Source organism: Equus quagga, chromosome 7 (assembly GCF_021613505.1).
Source record: "Equus quagga isolate Etosha38 chromosome 7, UCLA_HA_Equagga_1.0, whole genome shotgun sequence".
In the NCBI taxonomy this organism is placed as follows: Eukaryota; Metazoa; Chordata; class Mammalia; order Perissodactyla; family Equidae; genus Equus; species Equus quagga.
In genome coordinates, this window is record NC_060273.1 from 11,588,154 (window position 1) to 11,604,505 (window position 16,352).

The following is a 16,352-nucleotide window of genomic DNA, read 5'->3' on the forward strand; positions in this document are numbered from 1 at the left end:
CATATCTCACTGCATATATAAAAATTAACTCAAAGGGGATCGTAGGCTTAAATATAAAGCATAAAACTGTAAAATATCTAGGAGAAAACATAGGAGATAATCTTTGTGACCTTGGCTTAATCAAAGATTTCTTACCTACAACACTAAAAACATGATCCATAAAAGAAAAAATTGATAAATTGGACTTTATCAAATTAAAAACATCTGCTCTTTACAAAACACTATAAAGAGCATACAAAGGCCACAGACTGGGTGAAAATATTTGCAAATCACGTATCTGATAAAGGACTTTTGTTCAGAATATATAAAATAATGTGTTTAATAATAATATTAAGAAGAAGAAGAAATAGTAATAAAATAAACCACCTAGTTTAAAAAATGAGCAAAAAATTTGATCAGATACTTAACCAAAGAAGATATGCTGATGACAAATAAGCACCTTAAAAGATGCTCAACATCATTAGGGAAATGCAAGTTAAAACCGCAATGAGATACGACTACACACCCATTAAAATAAACAAAATAAAAAAGATTGACCATAATCAAGTGTTGATGAGGACGTGGAAGAGCTGCAGTTCTCATTCACCGCTGGTAAGAATGCAAAATGGCACAACTACTTCGGAAAATAGTTGTTTCTTGTTTAAACATGCAGCTGCCGTATGATTTGCCCATTTCACTCCTAGGTATTTACCTACGAGAAGTGAAAGCGTATATCCATATGAATACTTGTATAAGTATGTTCATAGCATCTTTATTTGTATTAGTCAAACACTGGAAACTACTCAAATGTCCATCAGCAGGTGAATGGATAAACAAACTGTGGTATGGAATGCTACTAAGCAGGCAACAGTTTTATCAAATGTTTTGCCACAACATAATATGGACCATCATCTTTTTAGCTTTCAGCTTTCAGTAACAGTTTTCTTCCTGCCCACTGCTCAGCCCCTAAGTCAGTGTCATATATTTAGGGTCTTTATTGTGTCTTTGGTACTTCTGTTACCAATTTCTTTATCAGTGAGAATGGGCCAGGTTATGCTGTGATGATCACTCCAAATCTCAGTAGGTTAAGATAAAGTTTTGTTTCTTTGTCATGAACTGTGTGTCCACTGTGGGTTAGCTGAGAGTTTTGTTCCCGGTTCTCCCTGAGACCCAGGCCGATGGAGGAGTCATTATCTGAAACATTGCTGGTTGCTGCAAATGTTGACAATGTAAAGTTGTTTGATTTGTAAGAGTTAAGATAGATTTTCAAGCTGAACTGCTTTTTAGTTTTCATCGGCATTAGTTGACTTTTGTCTCATTTTAGGATGCATTGAAATCTTTAAGTAATGACACCATTAACTATAACTTTCTTTAGTCTATAGTACAAAAAATTATACAAAATACTTTCAACTTTTATTTACCTAGTAAGTGCTTTTTTAGATGGGAAGTATATTATTCCTGTGTGTTGGACAAGGAACCTGAGGTCCAGAGAGAGTAAATGAATTGGCAGTTGCCACCCAACAGTGAACCTAAAATAGAACCCAGGTTCTTGTTTTAATACTTTTGTGCAAGTTGGAGAAAAATAAATGTACCATCCATTTACACATTCTTTATTTTGACAGTCTCTTCAACAGGCCACATTTAAGAGGTGTCTCGTACCCCCTGTTGCCGGTGGCTGGAACACAATGGATCACACAGGGGCGTTAGACACCGAGGATGAATTGGGACCTTTAGCCCATCTTGCTCCAAGTCCTCAAAGTGAAGCCGTTGCCCACGAATTCCAAGAACTCTCCTTGCAGTCCAGTCAGCATTTACCCCCTCTGAACGAAAGGAAGAATGGTGAGTTCTGCAGCATGTGCAGGCAACTTTGGTTCAAAGACTTACTTCTTTGTGAGCCGAATTTATTTTTCTCTGGTAGTAATTTTTTTTGTCAGTTGCATTCAGCAGTCTGTCATAGAGGAGACAACCTCATAGGGGTACCGGCTGGTTTTGAGTAACAGGCAGAATTTCAGTTTCCATCCAGTTCTTTCATTATTTCCCCTGTAAGTTTCTTTGGGAGCGAATTATCTTTGGAAATAAGCTTTAGATTCAACCATTTTGGCACAAGCAGATTTCATGCTAGAATGGCACTGGAAAGTAGCTTCCTATGCTGATTCCAGGAAAGGTAGAATGTGGATTTGACTGGATTCTCTTTCCATTTTCCCTGTCTCCAGTGTGTTGCTCTTAATTTCAGAATTGGCAAAATTTGAGCTATCTTAATGATCACTAAGAAAGCAAGAATTTCTTATTTTAGTACTTTTTATGTTAATGGGTATAGGATATGACCATATTCTCAGTCTTTGGCTGGCTCATCCTTGTATACAAAATGAATGTTTTCTATCTGTTTGTTATCTGTTCAGGAAATTTTCATTGATAACAGAGATGTCCTAGAGTCTCCAGAAAACAAAATACTGTCAGTTTTTAATGTACATGGAGATAGATGACACACTTTTTTTAATACTTAAAACATAAAAAGTAACAACTGTCAGATGTCAAAATTTACATACTAAACATGCATATTAAAGGACAGAATTAAGAATTTCAACTGGATTTACTCTGCTTTCCACAGTTCTGATGAGTCTTAGATTCACAAATATATTTTTTAAATTTCAGTGTTAAAAGCCAGAAGAAATAAAACTGTTTCCCTGTAGAACCTCTTCTGTGCCTTGTTACATACTTTTCTGGGTTCTGAGTATTTCCCAATCCTTTTCATTATTGGCCTTATCGTATGCAGGAAAATGGATAAAAGATATGTGCTACTATTCTTAGCTCTTTAGTACATGTCTTTGGAGTATTCTAGCTCTCCCTTCAAATAAGACAGCTAATATTGTGTTTGTTACTTGTTGTTAGCCACAAGCTGTGTCCAGTTTGACTGGTAAAAAGCAGTATTTTGACTAAGGTGCTGTCACAGCCTTCAAGGGGCTGTGGTTGACTAGTGATGACTTTAGAACCTTCCATCAATTAGGAGCCTAGCTTTATCTGAGGCAGTGGCTGAGAGAGTATAACCACATTTACTGAAACGTGACTACTTGTGATCAAATTTACATGGTACTCTTGGACCAGGATAATGTTCAAATTATTACTCTCAAAAAAGAAAATAAGGTTGAAGTGGCATAAAATTGCAATAATATACAATTACTGAAGAAACTGGTCATATGCCCCAGAAGAGGGAAGTGTGTGGAAAAAGTTTATACTTTGTGGATTTACTTGATCCAGCTCACCACGTTCTCTTGTAAGAACTTTCTCTTGAACATGCAAGCCTGAATATAAGGTAAGCCCAAATATGAAGTAGTCTCCCCTTATAAACCTGTAGGGAGGTAGATGCAATAGTACAATTTTTAATTTATTAACTTAGTTACATGTACATAAAGTCACATCTTATGAAGCAGTGTAATAATATAGAAGGATTGCTTTATCAATGCCCATATTTCATAAAACCATCTTGCTCAAACTTTATGCATGAATCTTTGCAGTAAGTGTTTTTATCATTAGCAGAACCCTTTGCATCATCCATCTGGCACTAAAATCCAGGGCATATCTTCATTTTCTGTCTCTTTTGTTTGAGTTACAGCAGTTTTTGAATACATGCGTAATCTGACACTGAAGATTTTATGTCTAAACCACAAGTACCATTCACAAAATGGGGGGGGGGGCTGGAGTTTTTTTGTTCCTTCTGTTTGTCTTATAGTTGTGTATTCATAATCTCTGTAACGTAATCACTCATGTTTGATTTGTGATTGGTTATAACATTTTATGGGGCTCTGGTTTCTATTTTAGAATTTAATCATCTTTTTTTTGAGTAGGTAATACATTCACATGGCTTAAAATGTAAAAGGTACAAATGGTTACACAGTGAAAAGTGGTCACCCTCCCAGTCTTGTCACTTAGCAACCCAGTTAGTTCTCTAAAATTAACTGCAGTCATGCGCTGCATAACAATGTTTTGGTCAGTGACAGACTGAATGTATGACAGTCGTCCCATAAGAATCATACCATATAGCCTAGCTATGCAGTAGGCTCTACCATCTAGGTTTGTGTAAGCACTGTAGGGGAGGAAGAAATGTTCCTCTACCCTTCTAGGTTCTCTGGCTGGTCTAAGAATTAAATTGAAATGAGATAGATTAACACGAGAAAAACAACCAAAAGTTAAATAACAGTGTATACATGGGAGAAACCGAAGAAAACCAAGTAACTCACCAAAATGGATTTACTCTGCTTAAATACCATCCTTCGCTAAAGACAAAAGAAAATGTTGGGGGTGGGGAGGAAGTCAGGGACTTCAAAGGGAAGGAAGACAATTCACAGGGAGGTGAAGAGGAGCAAAGGTTTGGAAAACAAGTGTTTCATTGGCCGCACAGAAACAGAAGAACACAAAGGGAGCCCAACAAGCAGGCTTTTCTAGGTTCCTCCCCGTCTACCACCTAGTTCATGTGATGCTAAGATGATAGCTTGTTTCCTGAGACAGGTTTTTTATTTGAATTCTTTTAAGCAGTTAACAGGGGAGGTACCAAGAAAACTTTCTGAGTCTTTTGTTTGTTAAAAACAACCAGCCTAAAATAATCCTTATGTTAAAGAGACACATTTTGGGGTGGCAAATGTTGTTCTCCTTCAGTACTCAATATGATGTCACACCACAATGAAATTATCTAACGCATTTCTCAGAAGCTATCCCGTCATTAAGTGACGCGTGACTGTACTGTTACTTGTATTCTTTCTAAGAAAATAGTATTTGACTACTTTTTAAAAAGAGTTTTTGAAAGTCTTTGTAACAACATCTAACACTTTAGATTTTAAGATTATAACCTGGGAATAATTAATGCATTGACTTCCCCCCCTTTTTTTCTGATTTTATTAAGATATTTCTATAAACATCCTAAAACTAGCTTCGAATGAAGTTGGTTTTTAAGCTAAAGCATTTTCCTCAAGTACTTTTTTGTTCAGTATTAAATAAATGAGAGAACATCTCATAAATGAGATACTGTATAAGGACTCAAATATGAGACAGTCTCCTCTTTTCTAATAAATGTCTTCAGGAAGTTAAAACTCCTACCTTATATTCAGGCATGCACTCTTATTTCAGGCTGACGATAGATTAGCCTAATTTAACTTCAAAAACATTCTAAGGACATAAATGGAATCCTTGTACAGCTATCAGAAACCTAGGTTTTTGATACAGCTATGTGAGTAGAGTGGAATTACATCGCGCAGTATACAGATGAGAGAACCATAACTTTCTTACCTTAAAGTTTTTCTCATCTTTATTCTTCATTTTTTTGTCTTCTTAATGCCCTGTTTAAATCATACCATATACAAATTTACATGTTAGCCTCAAAATTAATTAATACAAAATTCTGTTTCAATATTATGCAATAATCAAATTTAGATATTTTCTTGGTGATTGTGTTTTATTGTTATTCATAAGCATTTGGATTTCACTTATAATTCATTTCTTTTCTGTTGGAGGAAAAAATGAAAATATTTCAGTTTGGGATTAGTGTGTAGGATTGTGTCACCAAATAGTTTATAAATAAACTTTACAGGGAAAATGAAGTTGGCATTTAAGTAATGATTCCAAGATCTTCCCTTATTTTTGATTAATATTTATGTTGGCAGTGGTAGTGGAGTGGCAAAATATTTCCACTACTGGAGTAAATATGAAAGATTGTTTAGTAAAGATAAACTAGAGTTTTCCTTTACCCCTGAATGTGGCCAAAATAATTCTGTAGCACCTCAAAAGTAAGGCAACCATTTAGTCAGTTAACTCTTCCCAACAAGTGAGTCCTTCATAAAGGAAGGTGGATGTGCAGAAACACACAAATAATGTACCTTTACTAAAACAGCGCACACAGAGAAATCAGGCTTTGTTTTGATATTTTATAAGTACAATAGATCCATTTTCATGTTTCAGTATTAACATTCCTTCAGATGGTTAACACTGGGAAAAAAAGAGAAATCAGTCAAAGGGACGATTAGTTCTTCTGTTGATTAAATAGGAAAAGCTCAGGTGCTGTAAGGTGAAGGTAGCTTTATAAAAGCAGGGAAAGGCAACGTAGATGGAAACAACCTACCTGAAAGAGCTCCACCTCTTTGCCTGTGCCCACACTTAGATGGGACCACGAGGAAGACGCTTCTCATTCATGAGGTCATTTGCAAGACTGATAAGTATATTGGTTGGTGAATTTAAGCTTTAAGTCATTGCCAGGATTATCATAGAGTAAGCAGATAAGTTGACATAGATTCGCCTTTAATCAAACAGGTTGGTATTTTAATACCCTTTAGTACACCCCCGAAGATGAGGCTGGATCCTGTTAACATGGTCACAGGTATACCGCAAGCCAGCTGTCAATAGTATCAAGCAGATGGAAAATGAGTGCGTGCCACCTTTCTCTTCCTGTATTTAACAGACTTTTTGAAACTGTATTTACTGTGAAATAGTCAGCATGTTTTAAGCCTCAGTAAAGAGGAGAGACATATTTGTTCCTGTTATTTTAAACTTTAGTATTACTGGTTACCACAGTTGTTAGGTTTTTGAGTTGATAGTCTGTCCCATCTTAAAATTTTGTTTTCTAAGATTTTCCATCTGTTAAATTGATCACACTGAACAACTTTAGACCATCTCTTGTTCTGTTCTGGAATGATCATTTACTCGAGAGAAAATAATTTATTCAAAAGTTTGTTGCACACAAGGTGGCTCTTTGCATTGGATTTGGTACAGGTATTAATACATTTGTGAACAGCCAGATGAACCTTGCCTAGCCGTGGAATCCAGCCAAAGAAAACTGCTTGCCTTGTACCATAAGTGTCATGTGTTCACAAGAGGCCTTTTCTTTCGGTTTACTTTGAAAACATTTCCCCATGCCTCATTAACCTGTTAGGCTTACTGTCAGTCCAGGTGTTGGAAATGCACAAAGGTGATGAGCATTTGTCTTGAGCAAAACCCTGTTCCTTAGAATGTACACAAGCTGGTATGGCCTAATGGAGATTAGTGAGGGAAAAAGAGGGTTTTCTCTAGAGCGCACAGCCAGACATGAAATTCTCATAGTTTTAAAAGTGAGAAGAAGATAAATAGATCCTAAATAGCCAAGACATGGAACTGTAGGATTCTTGCTTTCCCTTTCTATAAGTAGAGGTAATAGAAATGAATAATTTTCTGTAAAATTATCTTGTCTGGCTTTACTGTTAACAAATTTAGCATCTTGAATATTTAAAATAATTCTCAAGGACGTTAATAAACATTCTGATACGTTTAGGTAATTTCTTTTCCTGCTTTCAGGAGTTATTGAAGAGTACTTAGACTGAGAAGAGAAATACATACTCCTTGAATGTAATCTCCCTTAGTTTCTAATATTTGTTAAAAGTGAGGCTTTAGGACTTGTACTAAACACAGCTGTGAAATTTAGAAGCCAGCTCTGAACCTCCTGCCACCTGCAGACGAGATTCCTGATTGACTGTGGCAGCTCTTACACTCTGTTTTCCACAGTCTCTTGAACCCTTTGAAATGAGAGAGAAGCGGGATAAGTGGCTTCAGGGGAGGTGTTCTCTTTCACAGTGGTCTTTAGAAAGTCTCCTGTTAAGTGTCGTGTTCCGTTTCACAATGTAAACAAGCACCTATAACCCTGTCCACCTTCTTTTTTCTACTCTGGGTTTCTTATTTAGATAGTTTTGCTATTGCTGAGGATTTAGTTTGCTTCAGTGCATTGCTGAGCACACCCGAGCAATGTATGTGTGGAGGGAGGGAGGGGGCTGGGCATTAATTTACAGTCCCGTTTGTAGCTGGCAGGGTCGGAACACTACCATAAGCGTGCTTTAGTTATTACTGAGGGAGTAGATGAAGCTGACGGTTTTAAATGTGCATCACCCAGGAGGCATCCCTGAAGCTACATTTGAGTTACTTAGCCAATCTTTAAATTGTGTCCTCTTTCGGAAATACCCTTGGAGTGTCAACAATTAACATATTTATTAAAAGTAAGGTTTAGAACATAATAATAGTTAACAGTTTAATCTAGCATGAGACCACATTATCTTAAACTTAGAAAAATGTTTACTTAAAATTTTTACAGGACTTTTCTAGAGTTACTAGAGTCATAGAAGTATATTATTTCTTACATAGATTATTTGAGATAATTTTCATAAGACTAGAGTACACCATATGATTTATATTAGACACTGAACCAGTGAATAAACTGAAACTAATTTATTAAGAAACATTCTTTCCTGTCCCTCAGAAAACAATGTTAAAAGATAACATATGTAATATAAATGATTAGTTAATAAATATTATTCAACCGTAACCCTCTAGATATTTAGACCTTTCAAAACTACTTGGAATTGAATAGTTAATTTATAATCAGACCTTCTGCTGGGCCAAGAGACTTCATTAACATTAAGTCAAAGCTCTTTTTACTTTTGTCTGCCACCTAACCCAACCACAAAGACCTCTTCCAGCTAAAAAGGAAGAGAAAGGGTGAATATTGGATACCTGCTCTCATCCATAACTCTAAAAGAGCCTGATAGAGGGTATACTGGAAAAAAGTGATCCATGATTATTTTTCTTACTTTGTTATTTTAAGACATCAGTAATAAAGTACTGTTGTGACAGAAAGCAACAAGACTAATATGTTGGAGTAACAAATGTATTGGAATTTTTTCTTTGGTTTGTGGTTATTAATCACTCAGACTAATTAGCAAATATCATACCCGATGTTTTTCTAACTCCTTTAAATTAATCCATACTGTTGGCTACCCTCACCTGCTACCCTCACTATTATTAACAGGAAGTGTAGTCTTTTGGGAGTCAGGACTCCAGTCTCCTCAGCTGACTCAGTCTGTGAGCATGGGTAAGTCTCAGCAGCTCTTTGTGTCTCGGTATGCCCATTGTAATATCTGTATGGTAGCTTTCAGCCCATGTGTCTTTCTCTGGCTGCCCTTCCTCATTGCATCGTGTGTTCTTATATCTCATGATCACTTTTGCCTTGTGCTATTCATTGGGCAGCAGAAACAGAAAGAATGGAAGGTACCTTCCATCTCAGGTAACCAATGGAATTTACCATAGATATGAATTAGGAATGTTGCTTTTTAATATGTTCCCCACAGATGTGTTATTAAACATATGTGCCACATTGCTCAATTAGTCAGACTTTCCCCCCATATTTAAAAGACAATAGAAATTGACTCAATTTGTGGTATCCTCAAAAATGATGTATCTAATTTAGAATATGCAGAATAGGAATAGTATCTTCCTATTCATAGTTTTCAGGGGTTGGCAGGTATGTGTTAACATTTTTATGATAACATCAGACTATCAGTTAAAGGGCAATATTTTAGCTTTTTTCTTTTCCCTTTGGTGAGGAGGATTTACCCTGAGCTAACATCTGTTGCCAGTCTTCCTCTTTTTTTTCCTTTTTGCTTGAGGAAGATTAGCTCTGAGCTAAAATCTGTACCAATTGTCCTCCACTTTGTATGTGGGATGCCTCCACAGCATGGCTGATGAGTGGAGTAGGTCTGCCGTTGGAATCCTAACCCATGAACCTGGGACACCGAAGCAGAGCACACAGAACTTTACCCACTGGGTCATGGGGCCAGCCCCATTTTAGCTTTTTTTTTAAAGCCCAAATTATTCATGTTCTTTTCTGGTTGTTTATGTTGTTATTTTCATTAGGAAAATGCTAATAGCTGGCTGGCTGTTTCACCAACTTAATTTTTTGATACATAACCTCTGTGTTTAATAAAGGTATAACAAGAAAAGCAAAAAGTCTGATTCACAACTTGCCTTTGGTTCTTGTAGGCTAAGTTTAAAAACTGACAGGTGTTAGAATTTGTGAGCACTCTGCAGATCTGAGATTCATAGCTACAAGACGGGAGACCCTCTTTGACCGGAAGCCTTGATCCCAGCCTAGCAGTTAACAAGTATGGCAATTGGACTGTTTGATCAAACCACCACTGTGCAGTACCTAAAAGAAAAGTTTGCCATATCAGAATACTCTCCCAAAGTAGTAGAAAATCGGTATTTCAAGAGTGGAAATGCAGACACTTTATTGTTAGAAAACATTTATTGAATGATCATTGTGTCTCTTACTGTAAAATAATTCTTAGATTTTAAGCCTCTAGTACAGTGCTGGCAGTTCAAAATGTAATATATTGTCATAAAATTGTTGGACACACAGATCTTTGAACGTAATTCCCTCAACTATACAAAGAAAATTAACGTAGAGATGATTCTCGCAGATAACTGAGAGGAAGAGCCTAGTTTTAAGGAAAGAGCTGTGAGTCAACCCTAGAGCCCACTCCGTTACGCTAGGCATGTGGTGTCAGGCTCTCATCTGTAAACAGGACTCATGTTAGACGTGCCTCGTGGGTTATTGGGAGGATTAAATAAAATAAAGCATTTATAGTCACAAGCATATACCTGGCACATGATGAGTACTCAGTACGTGTTATAGTTACCCAGCTTTGCATGCTTGCTGCAAAAATACCATAACGAAGGCAGCACGCACAGTGATAAAGAAAACCAACTCTGGAGCCACCCTGTCTGAGTCTAGATCCTGGCTACACCATTACTAGTTATGTGAATTTAGACAAATGAAATAGCCTCTCTCTGCCTCAGTTTCCTCATCTGCAAAATGGGGATCATACTAGTACCTGCTTCATAGGGTTGCTGTGAGAATTAAATGAGTCCATGTAAGTCAAGTACTTAGAAGTGTGGACATATAATTAGCACCTTATAACTATTTGTTATTAATATGTATATTTTGAGAATACACTATTTCAGTTCATACTAAGTAAATATAGTTTTTCAGGGTTCTACCATGGTGTTTTATAACTTAGTGTTTTCTTTCAGTTCCAGTAATTGCTGCCCCATTTTCCACAAGTATTTCTTTTTAAAGACATCAAAATGACTTGCACTTTCTTCATGTCTCACCATGTACCTTCATAACATTTGAAGAGCAGCTTATCTGATGAGAGCCGGGAGGGCAGATGTAGTAGGCACTGATTTCCCATGAAGTTTGTCTCCTTGTGGGTACTGCCAGTTCCCACAATCCTAGCATTCCCTGGGCATCAGTCAGTGTCTACAAGGAATGATTTTCAAATATTAAAGCATGTGAAAAGACAAACAGGCCAAAACTCAGAGTTCTCTAGGGACTACGACCTCCAAAACAGACTCCATTCTGACATTTTCACAGGCTGCTTGAAGGAATTCCAACAGGGTCATTCCATTTGGTAAACTCCTAAACAAACCCTCTGTCATCGAGGACTGATTTATAGATTTTTCTCCTTCTTGTGTACTTGTTCTGAAGAGATTAAGATAGTAGATATGGTTGCTGAGACTCTTTTAAGGCATTTGATGTATATGATAAGTACCATGCAGAAGACTTTTGGTATTTTGAAGTAATAAAACAGTTATTTATTATGTTTAAAGAGATTTCTTGCTCTGAGTTGTCTTTTAAATTCTTTTTCTTTTTGATTCCAGGAAATCTCTATCGCAATCACTTTTCTAAATTAAAATGTGTTCATTATGAACCCAGTTATTTAACATAGATTGGTTAAATTCAGAAGTGATCTTTTAAAAAGCAAATATTTTTTAAAATATATGTGTATGATAACTTATTCCACAATGACTTTTGGAATATATGAAAGCAGAAACAGTTCTAGTGTGGTAGAATATTCTATGAAATTTTGGTGTGATGGTAGTTGTTTAGATGAGGCTTTAGGGTCACTGGTTGGGGGAGGCGAATCCATAAGTTGTCTTTCAATTGATCTGAATCTCTTTAAATATTTTATTGTGTAAATATTTTATTGTGTATTATACATTTCTGCTAAAAATAATTGAGAAGGGCAGCACCCAAGAGATCTGGAGCCTGGGCAGCTTAAGGAAATGGGTAATTGGGATTTATTTGGTTTATAGTTGGCCTTAATACTATGGCCTCATAGTTGTCCCACTCTGAAGCCTGTGAGTGGCATGTATGAAATTCCAGGGGCGAACAGCATTCCACATTTGAAGGGTCAGATTTGTTGGGGGATTTTGTGCGATTTGCTTCCTTCTGTGCATGTTTCTTTTCAATGAGTTAATCCTTTGAATGAATGTAGAGAATTTTAACTATAAAATCAAAGAATCCTACACACTCAAAAATTTCTTATGATTTGATATCTGATTCTGTTTTAGGATTATAATATATTTTGAACAAATTTAAAAATGGGACACAGGAAGTAAATTGATATGTGATCTCAAGCAAGCCTTTTAAAATTAGTAGTAAAAATAAAACTCATTTTATCATAATCTAAGAACCTGTCAGAAACCTAGGATATTTTAGAGGTCTCCTGGTAAAATAAAATGGAAACGAAAGTGAAGTAATAAGTTTGCCTAGTTGGTCACAAATAGTTATTGAATGTACTAAAGAATTGTATGGCTCTTGATTGATGTGTAAAATATATATAGTGAAAAAGATATATATGTTTATGTTACTGTTTTTCTCAAGCCAAGAATAACAAAGTGATATTTAACTAGACATACTCTTAAAATGAGAAAGTATTACTTTTCTAATATATTTTTCTAACAGATTTTTCTCTATCTATTTCTGTTAGATAGGCTCTTCATTCATTTTTCAAAGCAATGGAATTTGGTTAAATAGCAACTTGCTGATAATCTCGTGAAATCTCTGGTTGCATAATTGTGTGCGTGTGTGTTTATTTATGCACAGGAGTAGAGTAAGTGCTTGATTGATTGCTGAATGTTTTCTGAACTCTCAACAGAAACAAAATGCTTACACTTCAAAAAGTTGAAGGTTTCATTTGGACATCCAAATATTATAATTTGGAGGATTTTCCAGAAAAGAGAATTTAAATTTATACCAACTAGATCAAATTAGGGCTGAAAAAATTGAAATTTAAAGAAATCCAAGAACTTAGTCCTAGAATATGAATTTCAGGTCCAGTGATTTTAGAGTGTACTTTGGTTTTTGGTTTTTTCACCTATTACACTGAAACTGTTTAAAATATACTCTCTCATGAAAATGTATGCATTTCTTAAATGACCATGAATGTTTCATCTACCCTTGACGGTGGAATATTGTTATGTAAATGTCAGTCAGATCAGTAGGTTTATAAGGGTATTCAAGTCTTACATATCCTTACTGGTTTTCTTTTTACTTGTTCCGTCAATTACTCAGAGAGGTATGTTGAAAACCCTAACTACTATTGTGGATTTGTTTCTTTCTCCTTTCAGTGCTGTTTTTGTTTTATGTATTTTGAGTCTCTGTTATGTGTTCTTGATAACTTGATCCCTTTACGTTAGGAAGTGTTCCTTCGTCCTTGGTAATGATCCTTTTCCTAAAGTCTACTTTGTTTGATATTAGTATAGCCCCCTCTAAGAGTCCTCTGTTTAGCATTGCATGACATAGCCTTTCCTGTGCTTTTACCTTTAACCCATCTATACCTTTACGTTTAAAGTATGTTTCTTGTAGACAGCATAGAGCTGGATCTTTCTCTTTTTAATCTGGTCTGACAGTCTCTGTCTTTCAGTTGCAATGTCTAGATCGTTTACATTTCAGGTGATTATTGATATGTCTGGTGTATTAGTGATCTGTTGCTGTGTAACATTTTACTTCAAACCTTAGTAGCTTAACACAAGACAGATTTATCATCTCCCAGTTTCTGTGGGTCAGAAATTCAGGCACAGCTTAGCTGGGTACTTCTGTCTCAGGGTCACTCATGAGCCTGCAGTCAGGTATCAACTAAGGTTGATTGGTTGAAGGTTCAACTGGGATCCGCTTCTAATGTTAGTTACATTGTTTTTGACAAGATTCAGTTCATGGGGGCTGTTGTACTGAGGCCCTTAGTTCCGTGCTGGCTCCTGGCTGGAGGTCACTCTCACTTCCTCGCCACATGGGCGTTTCCAACATGGCAGCTTACTTTCTCAAAGCCAGTAAGAGAGAAGCCTGCTAACGAGACAAAGGTGACAATTTTTGTAACATTTCCTCAAAATTGCCCTGTTGTGTTGATCAGAAGCATCGCTCAAGGGGAGAGAATTATATAAGGCCATAAATACCAGAAGGTAGGGATCACTGGGGGCTGTCTTAGAGGCTGCCTACCACAAGTGAGTTTAAATCTATCGTTTTGCTGTGTGCTCATCCAATCTGTTCTCTGTTCCTTTATTCCTCTTTTCTTCCCTTTTTTAAAGTTAATTCTTTTTTCAGTATTTCATTTCATTATTATTTTTATACCTTACTAGCTATACTTTTTTTTTCAAATGTTCACTGATCTTTTCTAATGCACATCTAATATGCTGCTAAACCTATCCAATAGAATGTTTGTCTAAGGTATTGTATTTTTATCTCTAGAGGTTCCATTTTGTTCTTTTTTGTGTTGTCCACTTCTCTTATCATTATATTCATGCTTTCCTTTAAATAATTGTACATAATTATAGTAGCTATTAATAGTTTCATCTTTTTTCCTGTCATTTCTGGGTCTGTTTTTATTGATGAATTTTTCTTCTATTAAAGAGAGATTTCCTGCCTCTTGGCAAGTAGTCTTGTAATTTTTTATGGGATGTAACACTGTGAATGTTACATTGCTGAGTGGCTGGATTTTATTTTTGTTGACTTTCTTTAAAGAGTGTTGGGCTTTGGTTTGGTAGACATTTAAGTTACTTTCAGACACCCTCAGGGCTTTTTTCAGGCTTTGTTAGGAAAGACCTAGGGTAGCATTCATGCTAGGGTTGGTGCCTTAACTACTAGGGCTTGACCCCCTTTGGAATCTGCTGAATGCCCTGGGGAGAGCTTTTCACTCAGGCTAATTGAAGCTTGAACATTCCCCAGCCTTGTATGCACTTGGGGAATTGTTTAGCTTACAGTTCCCTGGTCGTTTCTTGCCCAGCTTTGTGAAATTTCACTCTGTGCACATGTAGCTTAGTACTCAGCAAAGACTCAAAGGCACCCCTATGCACATTTCTGGAGCTCTTTTTCCACATAGGTCCGTCCTCAGAAATCTGCCCTGCAGCTTCCAGCTGCCGTCGCCTCTCGGAGCCCTCTTCGCTGTCTCCTCAATTCAACAAGCCTAACCAGCTCTGTGTGAGTGATCCCTCCTGTACTCACAGTCTGGAAGTTGCCTCCAGGCGGAAAGCTAGGGCGGCTATAAGGCTCGTCTCATTTGTTTTTCTTCTCTTAGGGGTCACAGACCTGCACTGCCTGTTTCCCAATGTATGAAAGCAATTATATCATGTATTTTGTCCAGTTTTCTAGTTTCTAGTAAGAGGTTAAGTGTAGTCCTTGTTATTCCATCATTTCCAAAAACAAGAGTCCAGAATTGGGATTTTAACACAGGCCTGTGCTTTTCCACTGAAACATGTTTCCTCTCTGAATACATGCAACTTGGCTTTCTGACTAGACTGCAGGAGCAGTGTCATTTTATTTTTGGATCCACCCAAACATTCAGACCCTACTGGGTACACCAAGTTGTTCCCAGATTTTTGATCAGTGAATGAATGAAACCAAATTGTTGTTAAAGACCGAGGCTGATAGTTAGGGTTGATTCTCATGGCAAGTAGCTCTCCAGCTGTTGCTTTTGGCACAGAGTGGTCAGCAAGATTGTCCTAAAAGAGATCATGTTAGAGCTTCCTGGATCACCTGGGGCCAATGGCGTAGTTACTTAGTTGGTTCAAGAATTTTTCCGCCTTTTCTTTTTGAGTCTCGAGGAAAGGTTTTACTGGTTGGCAGAATCTATTCTTCATTAATAAAGAACTGATTATATATTGTTTTCTCTTTACAGAAATATTGAAATTAAGGAAAATTCTCTTTGCCTCTGTATTTGAATTTGATTCAACTTGGCAAGAGTCAGCCTTTAGAAGAGATAACTAAAGATTATATTTCTCTTTTCACGTGTGTTTTAATGGGAATTTTTTTTGTCAAAAATATCTAGGTTATAAAAAGTGAAAAAGCCAGGAATAAAATTGTGGCTTTATCCTGAGTACAACTAACCATCCTCTTTACATCCTTCCATCAACCCCACTCCATCCCTCCAAAAAAAGAAAACCCATGCATAGGCAAAAAACACCCTGGAATGAATTATATCAAATTATTTTTAGTAATTTACACGCGTATACACTACTCTCACCTTTCTTTTCTGTAGTTTGCATTTTTCGTAATCAAGTAATACTTTTCTGTCAATGGGAGAAAAAACTTTGTTTTAAAAAATGCTATATTATATAATGGGGACTATCAGAGAGATTTGGTAGTTCATGATTATATTACGATGTGGAGGGATTCTACTTGGAGCCAACTAAATGTGAAATTGAATTGTACATCAGAGATTCTCATCCATTGTTTTTGTTTTAAGATTTTATTT

At 36.5% G+C, this 16,352-nt stretch overlaps 1 protein-coding gene across 4 annotated transcripts in view; it reads left to right on the plus strand.

The window, feature by feature from the left end:
* Positions 1 to 16,352, plus strand: part of MRTFB (myocardin related transcription factor B) — a 175,871-nt gene that overhangs the window by 58,006 nt on the left and 101,513 nt on the right. For all 4 annotated transcript variants that reach the window (XM_046668660.1, XM_046668659.1, XM_046668663.1 and 1 more), the window contains exon 2: positions 1,602 to 1,818. In XM_046668660.1, coding sequence (XP_046524616.1) covers positions 1,665 to 1,818 — 154 coding nt within the window. In that variant the 5' untranslated portion in view covers positions 1,602 to 1,664. The remainder of the gene's footprint in view (positions 1 to 1,601; positions 1,819 to 16,352) is intronic.